Consider the following 18,056-nt stretch of genomic DNA (forward strand, 5'->3'; position numbering starts at 1 on the left):
TCTTTTAAAAACACATCATAATGGCTGCTCGGTCTTGCTCTGCATTGAGCTCCATTTCAAAGCTTTGACGCGTTTTGAAAGTTAAATACTAAACAGTGTTAACAACCATGTTTAAAATGGCGTGTAAGCCCAGGGTGGCTCAGTGGGTCACTGGCTTTTCTCATATAAATAAGCAAAATATAATTTCATATCTCAGCGAATAATGCAAACAAAAATACTTGTTTTAAGTATGCTTTAAGAAAAGCGTCATTTTATATTCCCCTGGCGTTCATCTTGCATGGTTTTGATTGCACTCACAAACGCCTGTGTTAGGCTGTGTATTCGCATAATTAAGATTATTGTGAAGGTAAAAAAAATATTACAACACTACGTAAATAAAAATATAAGCAGAGAGAGTTTTGATGTGTTTACGCGCCACCACATCTATGTTTATCCCGAATATTCCCCAACCATACCACTGTATTTATCATGCATCAGATCTGTCGCGCATTGCTTCACACGCTTGCATTAAAAATCAAACCTTATATTATTTTTTTCCCCAAGCAGACATACAGAAAAATAAAATAGCCTTACCTGCGGCTGTGCTGTGTGTGAGATCCCTGTGCAGCGTGCAAGCTGAGGAGCTCCGGACTGTGCGCACTGTGCAAAGGAGACAGAGGAGACGCTGCCGGTAGATGGGGGCTGTTCCTCGTTTCTGAGCTTACAGTTCGAGTTCGAGCGTCAATTAAAACACAAGACATTTAAATATTCCTCTCCCGTATGCAGGCAGCCCGCAACACTGCACAGCACTGCACAGCACACTCACAGTGAACGCACAGAAAATAGGCAGCCATGAGCCAATGGCCTACTCAGCATGTAGGTTAGAATGTGTGATGGATAAATTACAGAATAAACTACATAATCTGGAGTCGGTGATCGCTAAATAAATAACTACCATTACACACAGCAACATTTAGGAATATTCCAATTAAATCAGATGCTTTTACCCCTATAAACGCCGTTCATTTTCCAACTATCATTTAATAACTCACATCCTAAAGTTTCATTTTAACCCCCAGCGACAGTTTTACGCATTAAGTTATTGGAGCGTTTAGGCACATATTGTTGCATCACTTCTGAGTTCATATTGTATCAGATTCAAGTGAATGCGGTTACAGCTTTAATTTCACTGGTGTGAGAGCAGAGGTTTGTGTGAATAAATAATTAGATCTATAGTCAAACTAAATCAGTCAGTGTGACAAAGATATGGAGCACAACAACACAAAGCCTGCTGGAAAAAAGGGTTTGGTGTGGATGCCAAATCGAAATTTATTTCGGGGTAAAAGTGTTAAATAATTTCTGTATTTTACGCATTTTCATATGTGACAATAATCTAACCCCTGCAGTGGTATGCCAGTAAGATTTTTGTCTATTTCAACGTCAACAAAACAGCACAGACATTAAAAAAAGCCTATCCAAGAATAATTTAAACGCATATTTTACACACGTCTAATCTCTTGTCTATTTCTCCACTGTTACATTAAATAAATCCTGCAAAGAATGATTTAAAAAAAATAATTCTTGGGCTCATTATTTCGTTCCCCCTGAGCTGTGATGTGCGTGTCTCCATGTGTCTCACCTGGAGGATCCAGCTGATAAAGCTCATATAAACGCAGTGCAGTTTGGAGTGTATTTAGCCAGCAACCATTCTGCACACATTTGGCTTCATGTTGCAACATCTAATGAATAAAGAAATGTTGTTGATGAAAAATTCACCACTGTTTAATAATGTCAAGTTTGGAGTAAATATTAATATTGTTTATGCTTTGAAGATGGTTTGATTGTGCCTGACCAGTAATGAGACTATATTTTTCTCAATTTCAATATTCAATAGTCATTATCTTAATATTGTGTTCCTTTTGTCGTTATTTGGTGTAATTTTCTTGTACGTTATTGGATTATTATTCACCTGACAACAAGCTGTTAAATAATAATAACACTGATAACAGGATGCAAAATTGTTTAAAGTGCATGATGCCTCCAAATGAATTTCACATTTACTGTGAATGTGACAGAGATAGGTCATCCAGAAGACAGGATGTCCTAAACCTGCTCACAGTGGCCACTTGGAAAACACACTGAGGTGTAGATGGACTGATTTCAGCTGACAACAAGTGAACAGAGGGTTCGTATTTTGTGAATGCTCCAGAGCAAAGGGTGACAATTAATTACACCTCTGTGCTGCTTGCATAAATGACACTGTGCCATACTGCTAACAGTCATTTTGCTTTGCTCCTTCCGCCTGGGCTGACATCACAATGTATCTCATCAATAATGCAACGGCACTGAGATCCATTTCACTGTGTACCACAACACGTACCGTGCACACAGCGTTCTCCAAGCATGATACCCAGACAGGCTCTGCAGCGTGCTTTGGTTCAACAGTGAGACCACAGACACAGCATCAACCCCGGGATGCCTGCCTGCCTGCCTGGCTCCTTGGGCATGGTGGTTAGATTACCACACATCCAGGGTTCATCTGGAGTCATCATTTCTGGGTCACCTCAAGTGACACTCAGTCTCGCGGAGGGAGCTCTCAGTCACTCCCAAAGCAAGGAGCGGAGGAGGCGAGGAGAGGCAAAGGAGGAGGCGAGGAAGGAGGAGGAGGTGGGGAAGGCTCTCCCAGGATCCACTGTGGTGCAGGGAACCACAGGCTAAACACTGACAGAATGAAGGAGAGGAGTGGGAAGGGAAGGGAGAGGGGGGTTCTGAGGAGGAGGAACAGAGGGAGGAGTGAAGCACTGTAAAGCTGTATCCCAGTCACATGTATCCCAGTCACATGAGCTGGGGTGGGTGGGTGAGAGGAGGGTGTGAGACATCCTGGAAATATTTACAAACACACAGTGGACATGGCTTCATAATTATTGGAGGAGAAGAAATATCAAAATACACAAGCATGGCTGAAATATGACCAAAGCACTGTTCTTTATAGCCGATGGCTCAAATTAAAATGTCCAACAGTGATTTAGAATAATAATGATTGACAAGAATAAGCCTATAAATAGATTTTTTGAGGCGCCTCAATCCCCACGTATCCTGTTTTTCATTTCTATCCTTATTTTCTCTCTCCAGGTCTTCTCTCCCTCACTTTTTCCCCTCTCCTCCTCCAACTCCCCGCTTCTTCCACTTTCTCTTTTCTGTCTCTTCCAACCAACCAACCAACCAACCAACGCTCCCCCTCCCCTTCACCCCCTCACTACCTCTCACCACCACCACCACCACCACCCCCATCCCCTACCTCCCTCCACCCCTCCTTCGATCTCCTCCCTGCTCTGCTCTGCTGGAGCTCAAATCACAACCCCGGTCCCTGGCAGATGGAGGATAGGAGAGAGAAGCTCTTAACTAGCCAGCCTGAGCCTCTGCTCTCTGCACACCAACTGCTGCCTGCCTCCCCTCCCTGCCTCCAGAACAGCTCCAACAGCACACTGCCACCTCCGCCCCTCCACCCCCCCCTCCATCTCCTCTGGGGACAGAGTATCCTCCTGGGGAATGGTGCGCGTATTAGTCCATATCTGGCCACACTAGAAAGGACATGGAAACATAATAGACGGATGTTCTTTATTGCTATATAACCTTATGGAGCAGAGCGGCTTTTTGGAGGAGACGCACTCGTTTAGATGATGCTTGTATATGTTGTTACATTGTCAGACGCTCCCTTTCTTCCTGCTTCAACCATTCATTGAAGACAGAGTCAGAGGGGAACTACTCAAGTTGGAGGTTAGATAGTGTAAAAGCCAAAAAAAAAAAAAGAGGCAGTTACATCAGTTGTCTTGTCAGCGTAGACAAGAAATCACAGGAAGAAGTGCATTGATGTAAAACAAGGAGGGGAATAAACAGGCCAAAGTGCTCCTTAGGCTCTTAGGTGCCTGCTACTGCCCCTGACTCTCCTTTTATCTGGGCTCATCTGGCGGCCACGGCTTGGCCTGGCATGAGCCTGACCACCAGTTGCGGTCTGAGGGAGAAACTGCTCCTCTGTGCTATTTGCAGCCCTGTCTGTCCAAAGGAATCTGGTGCGCTGACTGTCACTCAGTGGCCATGTGTGTTTTTTATCACTAATTCTACCACAGGGATCTGGTTGTCCATATGACCACTGTGGATGCTGCTGCCCTGAGGCGAGCTGACATTGTCTGTGTAGAACGACCAGACGTTGATGTAGGGGCTGCTCAAATGCTGCTTGAATATCAAGACTCATGTGCGCGTGCGTGCACACACACAAACGTCCAAAGCAGTGCCTGGCCAATTGCTGAGACTGATGTTCCTTTCAGCCATCATACGGCTGACACTCAAGTTTTTTTTTCCGCCGCCAACCCCATGTCAGTTCCTGGCTGGTCTGGCCAACAGTGATGGAGACACTGTAACTGACTGTGGTTGGGGCCATTGGCCGCAGGGCTGCTGTGCCTGTTTGAGATGGAGAGGGGGGGGGGGGAGGTGGAGGGAGGAGGAAGGGGAGAGGGGGGCTGCTTGGCCTGTCAACTGGTTGTGACTAGAGCCTGTCTGGTCACAGTTCCAAACTGGACAGCTCTCTTTTTCTCTGCGGCTAGTGTCATCGTCCTGTAGAAAGGCACACGGTATATAGCTGCCACTCTGCTCCAGCACAGCATATGCTCCGGCTGAAGGTCAGAGATGTTCAGTCCAAAATGCCTGAAATAAACACCTCACATGTCAGGTCGGCTGTTGTAACTTTGGAACACATCTGCACAGAGGGAATACCACTGCGTGTGTGTGTGTGTGTGAGTATATCAGCTCGTACAAAGAAATAAAACTTAATATATCTTCAGTTTTTATCATACTGGCCCTATTGATCAAAAATAAACAAAATTAACTAACTAATAAATAAGGTCAGTTAATAAGACAGTGAATAATGGCATTAATGTTATGAAGTTGTCAACTAAAGTGAGCTACATTAATTAAAAACAAGGTATTTTAAACAATTTCACAACTGATGATCAGACTCCTAAATGCTCTCTGACTGTGCGAGTACACAACACATTCAATCATGCATTTAAAATGGCACAACTCACAGAAACCTAAGACAAGGCTTACTGTTGCTAAACATACTTTAATGATGAGTGACCATGGTGGGAGAAGGCAGATTTGATTTTCAAGTAAATTTCTCCATAAATCTGTTGAAGGCATTGCTGTGCTGTTTGTGTCTCAGTCACCAACTGCTAGGCTAGAACATGATATATATATATATATATATATATATATATATATATATATAAAGGAAAACATTTCAAACTGTGCCATCACTGGATTGGGAAGACGTGGAGGGATGAGGCAGACATGAAAGTTGGCCTATTTCATGGTCAGGCTGCGGGACCGCCGAGGCCCTGAATGGCAATGCATCTACTTTAATGTGACAGACGAGTCCCCCAGGCAAAACCCGCAGAGCCGCGGCAGGCAAGCGGGCCCAGGTACTTGATGAGTGTGACACCTTCACCGTCCCGCTGTAGAAATGTTGCTGCCGCACGCTCCGCTGCCTCGGTTTAGAATAACACAAAATAAATTCGCCTCTCATCCCGCCTGACGACGCGTCCCCGAGAACCTGTCCTCCCCAGCACTGTTGGGATCATGAATCTCCTTGTAGCCGCTCACAGGGCTTTGCCTCCGATCACTAAGCACTTGCCTTTGGGACCCACCTGCCGAGGGGAAATTGTGGCCGCGCCAGTAGGCGGCTGCGACAGAATTTCCGCGGCAGACACATCCTCTCATCCCGACGCTGTTTGCCCAATCAGGCGGAGACAGACGAGTGTGTGTGGCAGGTTCAGAGCCAGCGCCCGGAGGCATCGCGCTGCCTACCCACATGCACTCACAAATCAAGTGGCACATCTTTCCTCAGCATCTCTTGCACGCACAGGTAGTGCTGCATGCGCGCTTGACCTCACCTTGTACTATTACTGTGGGCTACATAGTGCGGTGTTTAGTGCAACCTTTATTCTATATTGGCCTATTAGGAGCCACAGGGTGTTCTGATGGAGTAAGCCTGCCTATGCATGTGTGCGTCTAAGCATGCTCGTGAACATGAGCTGATCTATTGCAGTGCTGGGATAAGAGGGCCCAGGAGTTCATTAGGCTGCAGCTCAGGAGAGCAGCCGCAGGGAGCTGTGCTGTAGCCAAGTGTTGCCAGGAGGCTGAGCTGCGAGTCCAGTGGGGAGGGCTGCTGTTGATGTCCATGGCATGTTTGTTAACAGCCTGATTCCATCAAGTGGTGTAAAAGCAGCGCAGCCAAGTGTGAGGGCTGACCCTTGGCCCCTGCCTATTTTTAACAACACAGCGTTTCAGTCAAAGGTAGACAGTTCAGTCGAGCACTTGTGGAGTGTAAATGATGCTAATATTCATGCAGTCGTACATTTGGGAGGAAAAATAACAAGAGATGCAAAGCGAAAGAGCACAAGACTCCATCTGACTAGCTTCAGTTCCATTCGCTTATATGCCCTTTATCTTGAGGGCGAAGATCTAAAATGCTCTTTCGGTTTTCATCTCCATACTCCCACAACCCTTGTAAATGTATCAGAGGAGCCGAACACCACAAAATATTAAATACTCTTAAAGAGAAACGAAAAAATGAAGCTCAAGGCATTTCATTGGACATTCGAGAAAAATATCTGAAAAATATAGCAAAACAAAAAATGTGATAAAAGACTACTTTACATGAGGTTCTAGTGAACAAATCCTTTCTCCTCCTCCCCTGTCCTGTGAGAATAAAAATAATCCTGAGAATAGTTGTGATTCACAGGAGGTAGATATTGCACAGACACTACCCATATTTCATCACTTGGTACACTGCTAAAAATGACTCTCAAGTAGTCCAAATAACGACAGGCAGAAGACAAGCAACGTGCTCTGGGTTCCATCCTGAGCAGGCGTTTTACCTCCGTCATGTTGGGCCTATATGTAAAATAGAGAATTAAATTGTTTCTTCATCGCAGGGTCCTTCACGTTGACTTGGCCGTACGGACACTGGAGGAGAAAATGAAAGAATGAGAAGGTGTTAATGGCTACATGTGGAGCAGGACTTCAGTGGCACAGAGAACAAGATGTGGACATGTGAGCTTACAGCCTAAAACAAAAGGAGAACAGGAAGAGGCCGAATCAAATCAGACCTGAACCACACAGCATGACAGAAGACAAGACTGGACAGGATGGGATGGCATGGGACAGGGAGTGATGGGACAGAATGTGGACTAGACAAAGCAAAAGTGAGAAGTGAAGTGAGTACAACAGGGCCCTGCTTCCTAAAGTATCTTGAGGCTATACTATGATCAGAAAACACACCCTCCATCTGTGCATCTACTTCCATTCACAGGCTGTTTACAAAACCAGCTGCTGATAAAGACGTGAAAACTAAAGATCGATTCCTGTCAACTTGTAAAAGGTTAGAAGCGTCTCACAAAGTCTGAACACCTGAAGGACTAACTGTGAACTATGTGCTGCTTTTTTATTCTATTGATCCTTAAGCCAATATCATAACCAGTAAACTTTAAACCAGTAAATCTCTCTGTGAATAAATGTGGTGTTTGGTTCAACATAAATAATGCTCATAAAACAGGCCAAAAACAAATTCAGATTGTGGACCTTCATGGGTTAAATCAGTGATATCTGCAAAACTAAAAACACAGGAGGAAAAAAAAGATTTTGTTTCCACAAATAAAAGTTGACGTGCACCAAGCAGGCCATGTTGATCAGCTCTTCTCTGGGTCATACCGGCTGATCTGTCACCATCCTCCTCTAAATCATGCAAGGGTGTCATCACCACGGATAGTTGTATACTGGAGTTTATTATCCAGCTGATCATCTAATATGATTCTATGCTGATTTGATGGTGTGCCCTTTAAAGGGACAGTTCACCCCCAAATCAAAAATTTATATCCTTCCTCTTACCTGTAGTGCTATTTATCCATCTAGATAGTTTTGGTATGCGTTGCCCAGTGTTGGAGATATCAGTTGTAGAGATGTCTGCCTTCTCTCAAAAATAATAGAACTAGATGGCACTCGGTTTGTGGTGCTCAAAGTGCCAAAAAATACTTTTGAATAACTCAACAGCAATGTCTCTTTCCAGAAACCATGACCTGTTACTCAAGATAATCTACAAACCTTGTTGTGAGCAGTTTCATGTAGGAACTATTTTCTTTCTACCGAACTACATCCACCAACTGTCTCACCGCACAAATGTACCACAAATTTTTGTATGTAAATTATTAAATCAAAATCAATAGTGTTTTTGAGAAGCGATACAGTATCATAGAACATAATACTGGGATAGTCATGCATATCAATATATTCTCACACCCCAACTCTACGGCAAATATCTAACACTCGACAACTCACCTCAAAACAATCTAGATTAGTGGTTCCCTACTGGTGAAGTCACAGGGTCCAGACTGCTCCTTAGTCATTAAAGGTTCACAGGGTTTAATATGTTCAGGGTCATACTTGCGTTTGGCCATGTTGTCAAGCTAGTTTGCTGTCTTTGTTAAGTAGCTGTCTGTTAGTCACTCACTCTACAGCAGAAAATGGCACTTCAAAATAAAAGCTCTGTGCTGGAAATTTAATGTAATTCAAAATAAAGTATGTTTTTTACAAACTTGACACATTTGTGAGTTGTTTGTGGTCCATTCAGAATAGAAACAAGACCCAAACTAGATTAATAAATAGCACTACAGGTAAGAGGAACAATACATATTTTTTATTTGGGGTGGACTGTCCCTTTAAGTAAACCAGCTGGACTTTTACCTAAACTTCTATTAACTAACTATTTTTGGCCATCATCTGACCAACACGACACTTAATTTAAGTTTTTTCACCTTCAGCATTGTTGTTTTCTATTTGTTTTGGCACTATCTGTTACTGTGTTAGAGAGTTTGTTATTAAACTGACAATACGTTGCCTGGTCCAGACCTTGAAAATCCACCCACTCCACAAAGTTGATCGATTAATGGCATCATGACAGGCGACAGTAGTTTCTCAGTAAACATAAAAAATTATCCAATCAGTGCCGTGGGGGGTCCAATGCCATTGTTAAGCTGTTGTCAGGAGCCAATGGGGAGTAATAACAACAATGGTGTCTGCTAATAATAAGATACTCTGCTATAGAAGCTGCTCTACATTGACATGTCTTCTCAATATCGCCCAACATCGTACTTTGAGTCAATATTCAAAAAATATATTGGCATGGCTAAGAATCAGTGTTGACTTTTAATGACTTTAGATTCAGGCAGATTTGTTGGTCTCTAGTGATTGGTTAAGAGAAATCAAATCCTCCTCCCCCACAAAGATCGGTTAGAGTGGATGCAAAGTCAGACTGAAGATGGAAACAGAGTAAGGAGTTGACTAAGCTGTCTGATATCAGGCACCTTTTTACAGTTTCATTAACACGGCTCTTATACAGGAGGTTTATTTGACAACAGCCTGACTACAAGTATAGATAGATGATGCTGCTCTCATTCAGGAACCCTAAGAATCATCACTTCTAGATTTGAAGCTATTTCTTAATTTGTTCTTACGGGCAACATCTGCCTTCAGCAGCAGGCAAATTACTTTACAGTTTACTTTCTTACACTTCAAACAAGTAACATGTATCATATAAACTGCAGCAGACTGGGAGCTCAGAATGTTGACTGAACGTTAAGGTAAATTGTCATACTAAGTGAAATGATATATAAGCATTTGTGTTGTAAAGAAAATGAAAAATACACAGTAAAATTAGCCCCGCTATGTAATTAAACTAATTGCTTTTAACAGTCAAATTTATTTTTATGTGATGTTTTGGGCATAAAACAATGCAGAACATTTGTCAAGTTCTCATCTGAGGTAAATCATTATTGGGAAACAGGGTCCATAAGAGAAAAGAACAGAAGAAGACATGACAAGAGACGAAACAAAACAGCTGAGGCCAGATGAGAAACACACAACCTGGAAAAACAGAAAACAAAGAGCTCACATGTCTGCATGCGCTGCCACAGCATTTCCCTCTCTGAAGGTGGGCATACTCTGTGAACACCTTGTACCCACTGGAAGGGTCGATGTACATCTGCTTCTTTGCCTGAACATAATGAAGATATTATTATTTAATTAGTGAGACATACAAACACGTATGCTGGTGGGTGACCCCTGCATACATAACTGTATACAGTACATATACGCACCAAAACACAAAGGCACATGCAAGTGTAATACTGAATATGAACATATACATAGAGACAGATTGCTTTGGGTCAAGGAGACGAGGAAATGGACGACCTCTATGCATACAAACAGATGTAAGACAGTCTAACTCTTATGATGTTACTAATTAATTAATGCTGTTCTTTTGTGTGAAATGCAGTAGGTGAGAATCTGCGATGATTAATCAACTGGTTGCACTGTAGTGAAATTTATATTCACTGCATAATTGCAGGATGTTTAAAAAAAATAACATATTTTTTGTCACAATAATTCTTTTATTTTGACCAATCGCTCATCTTGTACAGACACATAAACACCTTCTGTACGTGGAAAACACTGAACTACTCTGTCATCCCTTAGGAAGTTCGAAAATGTCATCTCTCAGTCTGTTTCAAACTGAGAGCCCACTAGTTGGTGAGCTTTGACAGGCCACAAAGGGAAAAAGGCCCCAGGCCCTTTGGTGACACGACCTGTCATTTCACATGGCATTGCAGGGGCACATAGTGAAGCTGGCATAGCTGGGCCCCCTCTGTATTGTGCTTTTCCCACCCAGGCCCTACCACTCTCCTCAGGTCGCGGCCAACTTGCCTCAACTTCACCCACACTCAGAAGCACAATATTTACAACAGATCAGCCTCAAGGCATGAAGATGACACCCATTCACTACTGTCATCACCACGGACGGAGCTCACTGGCTCTGTTTGATGGAAGAGCAAGTAGGATTTGGTGAATATGATGGATCTGACAAAAACAGTGGTCATCAACACCTATATGACAGGTAATGTGTATAAAGCAATGGGTAGGTGTATATGCTTTTAAGTACAATTTTAACAAAACTGCCTAATCTACCTGCTCTGCCCAATTATTCAGAAAAGGAATACTTAAGTTAGAGAGGTAAGAATGGAAAGAATGCAACCTTGTATCAAAGTAAAAATCTTTGAACATTATACTCACTTTAAATGATTAAATTACACCACAAAATGCACCAAAGCTGGCACATTATCATACTACATTCATACGCCAACTGATATCAGCTTAGCTAAACAACGGTTTATTGTTCTGCTTTTATCTGTGCTGATGACATTTGGCCTACTGTGGAATTAATTTAGACATTAGGTCTGTTTTTTAAAGAAGCGTGTCACTTACTAGAAATGTAAATGTAAATATAGTGGTCTTAAAAAACACAGTAACCTCAAGGAGGTGATGTCTGACATCCTGTTTCATACTAAGAACCTCATAAATCACACGTTATCAGGCAGCACTGATAAATGCGGTAGAGAATATATTAACTATTGGTATTAACTCCAAAATTATTACAGCTGGTGTTGTTATGACATGTTTGAATTTGGTTTGGCAAATTGGGGTTGCAATGGTGTGAGATTTTTTGGGTATGATAACCATCTCAAAAATAATCACAGTTTTATGATGTATAGTATTTCAAAATTATTATTATTACTACAATTATCAGTTACAGGAATGAAAACAGAGGGCTTTTTTGTTTTGCTAATTTGACATCACTTTATAAATGGAAGTATATCTAAAAAGTGTGACAGACAGTTGAGGAGGAGACAAGATGTCTGGTTGCATTTTCTCTTTAAAATATCATATCACAAGTAAATGTGCACAGTCTGATAACTGTCAATATTCATACCACAAATATGGCTTTACAGTATACCGCTGCAGCCCTAAATGGATTCAGCTTGTGTTGCTAAAAGACCTGTATTATATCTTCAATGCAGCACTACAGTAAGGACAGAATGCATTAATGTCATTTTGCTCATATTTTATTCATTAATTGCTCAGCTACTCCAATATAAACAGTTTAAAACTAAGTACATTTACTCGGGTGCTGTACTTTTAGTCCACAACATGTCAGAGAGAAATATAATTTTTGACTGAAATACAGTTATTTGATAGCTATAGTACGTTCAGATTTACATATATGCATGACCATCATGTAAAATATGATAACTTGTTACAGATATCAGCTTAACATAAACATAACATGCTACAACATTAAAATGCTGCTTCTTTGCTGTCCCAGCATTATAGCTTACTACATGCAGTTGTAATTACCACTCTGAGGGAGGCCATTCCCCTTTAAACTTAAACACATATAACTTAAGGTTTTAACTTAAATAATAAAATAGAACAAAATATTGCATGATAGGCCTGTACTTGGAGTAATTTCATATTGTGGTATTGCTACTTTCACAGAACTGATCTGAAAACTTTGTCCACTGTAGTTTTGTAGCTCAAAACTACAACTAACAGACAAACATGTGCCTGGCTCTAATTAATCATGCGTAATCATGGTCATCAGATTGAGCACCATGACATCATTGGATATGAAGTGACTCATCTTACCGCACATGCCTCTGTATGGGCCCTGTGGATGACCATCTCCTCCTCTGTGAACTTTCCTCCAGTGTGGTCGTTTGCACCCCCCATGCTGCCTGTCACCACCTCACTGAGGTCTGCTGCTCTGCTGTCTGCATTGATCTGTGAGCCGCTCCTGCCTCTCTTCCAGCTTTCTTCTGAGAGCTTCGGTATCGACATTGTTACAAGTCGTTTATTAAACTTGACGTGGAGACGAATCAATTTGCTGACAAATGCTTTACATTGGTAGTTTGGGTGAAACATGCTCCTGTAAAACTATCTGACACGAGGAGAAAGTTTAACTACTCGCCTTGCAGTTGTGCGTAAAAAGACATCCGAGATCATCTCTTGATTAAATACAGTAACGACTGATCATTTGCTTCACAGCTGGTCTATGTTGCATGTTTACTTTTTCCTCCTCCACTCAGTTTAGCCGGTACAAAAATGTGCTTCCTGCTTTGCCTCGTCACACTGGTGACATGTGACCATCTCGTCACTCAGATCCACTGGTTCACACAGCGCCTCTGCTGTTTGACTGCAGCTACAAGAGCTTCCTGCTGACAGGAGGACAAGAACCATAGACTTACACATGTCGTCTCTATATATATGATAAGTACACGGCACTGAAGAATACATAGGAAAAAGTCACCAAAAAAAGAAAATATGCAATTAAAGGGACAGTTCAGATTTTTTGAAGTGGAGTTATATGAGATACTTACCCACAGTCAATGCAATACATACAGTAGATGGCAGTAGGCATGCCCTAAGTTTGGAGAAGTAGGCTGGAGTCTGACACTGAAGCTTAGCAATGTACTGCTGTGGATGGGGTCAGCAATAAAACATATTTTAGCCACCTGAAAAAGTCCCACCTAAAAAGATCTATAACAGATCAAGTGTAACCGGTGGACTCTAGTGATGTCTGCCTTGTGTAGATATAAGGAAGCCTAGATGGTGAATATCTTTGGAGGCGATCTCCATTTATTCCTGACAACAAGTGGCAAAACGAAATCCTCTGTCATACACAACCACACAAACTCCAGCCCCTCCCATGGAGCACAACAGCAAAAGGACGCCATGTTACGTTCAATTGCGTGCAACAAAACACAGAAAACATACCCGACAACAAGTGGCAAAACAAAATCCTCCATCACACACTCCAGCCCCTACACAAATTAAGCGACACAAGATTATGTCAGCAAAAAATTAACTTATAAACATAGCCTAACACTGCTAAAACATGGAAATTACCACAAGAGCAACGTCGCTTACCTCTTCCATGTAGCACAACAGCAAAAGGGGAGAGGTAAGACAGGAGACATCTCTTTATAGGTGGGATACCCCCCAGAGGTGAACATAGGGGTACAGAAACTGGGTATCAAACGTTCCACAAATTGTGTACGGAGGCCTAAGCATGTCAGGTAATAACAACTGAACCAAATTTTGTGTAATTATAATACTCAACACTACAAATGTACATTGGACTTGTCACACATATTACTGCAGTATAATTAACCCTGTTACATACAAGTGTACTCTATATTGAGAGTATTTTCATTGCTTTAGCTTTCTGTTTGACAGCCTTTTACAATGTCCTCAGTTCCCCATCTACGCACTTTTTAAAGCTGCCAGACTCCATTGATAAAAACAGCAATTTTGGCTCACTGAACTCAGGAGCTCATCTGCTGCTGCTGTGATCAGTTAAATAGTTTGTGTTACTGTGTTACTGTGTGACTTTGGTGAATCTGAACGTATCACTCTTAACACCAAAATCACACAGTAACACACACGAAAAAGAGCAGATCACGGCAGCAGTAGACCAGCAGCTCCTGTGTTCAGCGAGGTGAAATTGCTGTTTTTATCAATGGAGTCTGGCTTTGAAGAAAGTGATACAATGGCTTCAGTTCCCCGTTGGAAATTGTTGTCTGATGGAAAGGAAAAGCAGTAAAAATACTCTCAGTGAAGCGCACACTTAATCTGTTATAGATTTTTTTAAGTGGGGCTTTTTTAAGGTGGCTAAAATATGTTTTGTTACTGACCCCATCCACTGCAGTACAATTCTTAGCTTCTGTGTCAGACTCCAGCCTGCTTCTCCACACTGGGGGACTGCAGACCGCAAACTTCAGACTACAATCTACTCTAGGTAATATATTGACCGTGGATAAGTACCTCATACAACCCCACTTCAAAAATCCGAGCTATCCCTTTAAGGGTAAATTTAAGGGCTAGTATAAGATTCATTACCACTGTATCATTAGGCTACATTTTCTCATGCAACTAAATATAGAATGAAAATTGTGACCACCAGCTTTTGATCAGCAAAAATTCAACATCACCAGTACAGGCAAAAATCCATAGGCTACTTAAAAGTATTCGTGGGTGCACCAGTTTGATGCAAATTAAAGGGTAAATTCACCCAAACTGAGAAAAACATCACTCAATCCCACTAGTACAGCAGTGGTGGAGGAAATAGTCCACTTAGATCTTTTTGTTTTAACAGCAAATGTGGCTAAACTGAGCTCGAGCATAACCGACACTATCCCACTTTGCTCTCCTTTGCTGCAGTGACACTGCGGTGAAAACAAAGACACCTTCCCATTGTATTTAAGTAATATAGTGACTTGGACAAAGCACTGCAAGGTTGATGAGTGGACATTAATGAGTCCGTTCAAGGTTATCCACTGCTGTAAGCCACCTCTGATGATGTGTCTACAACAGAATTCTGGGTAATGAAACCTGACAAGTGTCTTTTGACTGACACTGTGGGGTCAATTTACCCTCAGACAAATTACACATCGCTGGTAAAAAAGATACATATATGCATGCTTAGAATGAGAAACGTTGTGCACAAGAACAGTGCCATGCAACCTGTAAAACAAGTTTGTATTTGTAGAACCTGAGAGGCAGTGCAATATTTTATATAAACTCTACTGCTGGCTACACTCAGGCTAGACTGCATTTTCCCAAGCTCAAAAGAAAACACAGGGAACGCTCTTTATAATTTTTTCTTGTGAGTGACATTTCAGTTCAGCAAGATAAACCCTGTGTTCCTCAGCTAGGCCAAATTCAAGCCATTCGGAAATATAATTTTAGGCCCTCAAAAAACAAAAAACAAAGGATCACTGTAGTCTATTCTTCTTTCCAGTGTTTACTGTTTACAGTTTTCTGAAATGTGAAACCTCACTGGTTCCCAGTGCCCAAGATTCTTGAGAGCTCTATGTATGCGTCTCTTTGTGTGTATGTGTCTCATATTGTTTATTTTATTTTTTATTTATTTTTTTTATGTTAAGGCAGCAGCCCTGCCATTATCATTTCATACGGATGCCTGAAACAGCATGCCCCAGTCTGCTGCCACTTAATTACCTTCCAGTCAGCTTGAAGGATTCTGGCTGTGATCCAGGCAGACTCTCTGGAGAGGGGAGAGAAGTACATCTAAGCCATTGGTTTCAATTTACCATGGGACGAATATTGCTTAAACATGCAAACAATAAAAGGAAAGTCCACCCTAAAACAAAATTTACATGGCACTGCGTTTCAGCGATTTCGGCCTGTAAAGACAACATCTATAAGAGGACAAATATTTTGAATAAATCAGATTAATAAATCAAAAGTGTCATGATACTAATTGATTATGTCAGCAGGTGTCACGTGAATTTGTGACTCTGTGGGCTCATATAGGCTAATTACTTGTTTAAACACTTAAATAAGTTTTAATTTAATGAAGGTTTACAGCTGTGAATCATGAAACAAATTGTCTTATTTAAATTCCCAAATGAAATCCCAGAGGGGCACGGAATTATAGAAATCATTTTATTTTAGGGTGGATTTCCCCTTTAAGAGGGCAGTGACTCAGCTGATTCATGAGCAATGTGTTTAATATGTAGTCCTGCTGCAGATTTATATAGTCATATACAGTATAGGCTGGGTCTATAGCCTACATGGTTTGTATATGTGTGAAGCAGCCAGTTTTTTCATCATCTAAAAGCTTATGTAACTGAGTTATGTATTGCGACTTCAGCATTTATTTCATGCATGGAGTACTGTCGTCTAACACTGTAAGTAGCACTTACACGACACACTATAATTATGCAGGATCAAGTCGAGTAATCATGCCAGTCCTCACCAGTCCTCTACTGTTCACCACAGTCTGATCTGCAGGCTGCCGAGCAGCTCCACTGAAGCAGTTTGGGGTTGGGGCCTGGCTCAAAGGCACTTCAGTGGTGGTAATCAAGGAGGGGCAAGTGGTACTCTTTCACTTTCCTAACACAGATCAAGTCAACAATCATAGATGTAGATATCAGGGGGACTCAGGGGACACATTGCCCTCAGTATTTAGAATGTGTGCATTTCTGCCTCCTAGTAAAAAAATTAAGGTAGCAGAGGTCTTTTATTTTGATGAAATTAAAATAGTTTCCACTGTGAATTGATGCAGGAAAGGCAAAAACTGACATATAAAAACTCCTCAGAATGCAGGAAAGTAAGTGTTAGATGCTCAAAATTTCCCGGGTGGGACCTCAAACCCCCATTTCAAATGTGTTGAAACAAAACTCTTTCCAACAACCATCCCATCATAAGCTTGTTTCTCAAACTTGTAGGCCTATTTTTTTTTATGCAAGTGACCCATGTTTGATAAGCCGTGTTCATGACCGGCTTAACCTGTTGACCTAAATTTGCTGTTTGGGTTAGGATTAGGGTTAGTTGCTCCTTTTGACCCCCAAATCCAAATACTGCCCTCTGAGCATTGCGTATGTTGTCACCTACAAGTGCCATAGACCATATATGGCAGATTCACATTTGCTGAGAGACCCAGAGGACTTGTCTGTGTGACAGTTTGTGGAGTAAACAAACCTTTATTTATGAGTGTGATGTCAACATTACACTGTACTATGCAATATTAAAATAACGACGGTCTTAAAATTATATTTTAACATAGGGTCATTCACAAGAGGTTGATAATGCAGAAACCAAATTAATCTATATGACATTTCAAAGGTGCAAACATATTTGCATTTAAATTAGCTTTACCGGCAGTGACTCAGTCCATAGGGACTTGGGTTGGGAACCCGAGGGTCGCCCGTTCAAGTCCCCGTCCGGACCAAAATATGGAGTGTGGACTGGTGGCCTGAGGTGCCAGTTCACCTCCTGGGCACTGCTGAGGTGCCCTTGAGCAAGGCACCAAACCCCCCAACCGCTCGAGGCGCCTCACCAAGGGCAGCCCCCTCACTCTGACATCTCTCCACTTTGTGCATGTATAGGTCCTGTTTGTGCATGTGTGTGTCTTTCGGACCTGTGTGTAATTGACAAGCAAGAGTGAAAACATTGAATTTCCCCTCAGGGGGATTAATAAAGGAAATAAACTAACTAAAACAAAACCAGATACCTCACAATGAACCAGGGAGTTCAGGCTCCTGAGGATCTGGGACCACAGGGTAGTTGCTTCCTTTGCACAGCTTGCAAACCAGTAAGGAGATTTC

General features: G+C 41.8%; 1 protein-coding gene across 1 annotated transcript; it reads right to left on the minus strand.

Annotated features, from left to right (window-relative positions):
- Window positions 1–4,479: 4,479 nt before the first annotated feature.
- On the minus strand, window positions 4,480–13,024 carry lg10h1orf53 (linkage group 10 C1orf53 homolog). The gene is made up of 3 exons (XM_049589025.1): window positions 12,574–13,024; window positions 9,983–10,084; window positions 4,480–7,002 (listed from the first exon to the last, which is right to left on the minus strand). Exons 1-3 carry the CDS (start codon window positions 12,847–12,849, stop codon window positions 6,931–6,933), a joined length of 450 nt encoding a protein of 149 aa, XP_049444982.1. The 5' UTR covers window positions 12,850–13,024; the 3' UTR covers window positions 4,480–6,930.
- Window positions 13,025–18,056: the final 5,032 nt, after the last annotated feature.

The sequence above is a fragment of the Epinephelus fuscoguttatus genome, linkage group LG10 (genome assembly GCF_011397635.1).
Source record: "Epinephelus fuscoguttatus linkage group LG10, E.fuscoguttatus.final_Chr_v1".
NCBI classification, from domain to species: domain Eukaryota; kingdom Metazoa; phylum Chordata; class Actinopteri; order Perciformes; family Serranidae; genus Epinephelus; species Epinephelus fuscoguttatus.

Bases quoted from the DNA above. Each gene is read 5' to 3' on its own strand.
- lg10h1orf53 (XM_049589025.1), bottom strand. From the start codon at position 12,849: ATGTTTCACCCAAACTACCAATGTAAAGCATTTGTCAGCAAATTGATT. The intron at 10,085-12,573 runs GTAAGATGAGTC...CATTATGTTCAG, and splicing joins CCCATACAGAGGCATGTGCG to GCAAAGAAGCAGATGTACAT. The intron at 7,003-9,982 runs GTGAGCTCTTTG...TTTCTCCTCCAG, and splicing joins GTGGCAGCGCATGCAGACAT to TGTCCGTACGGCCAAGTCAA.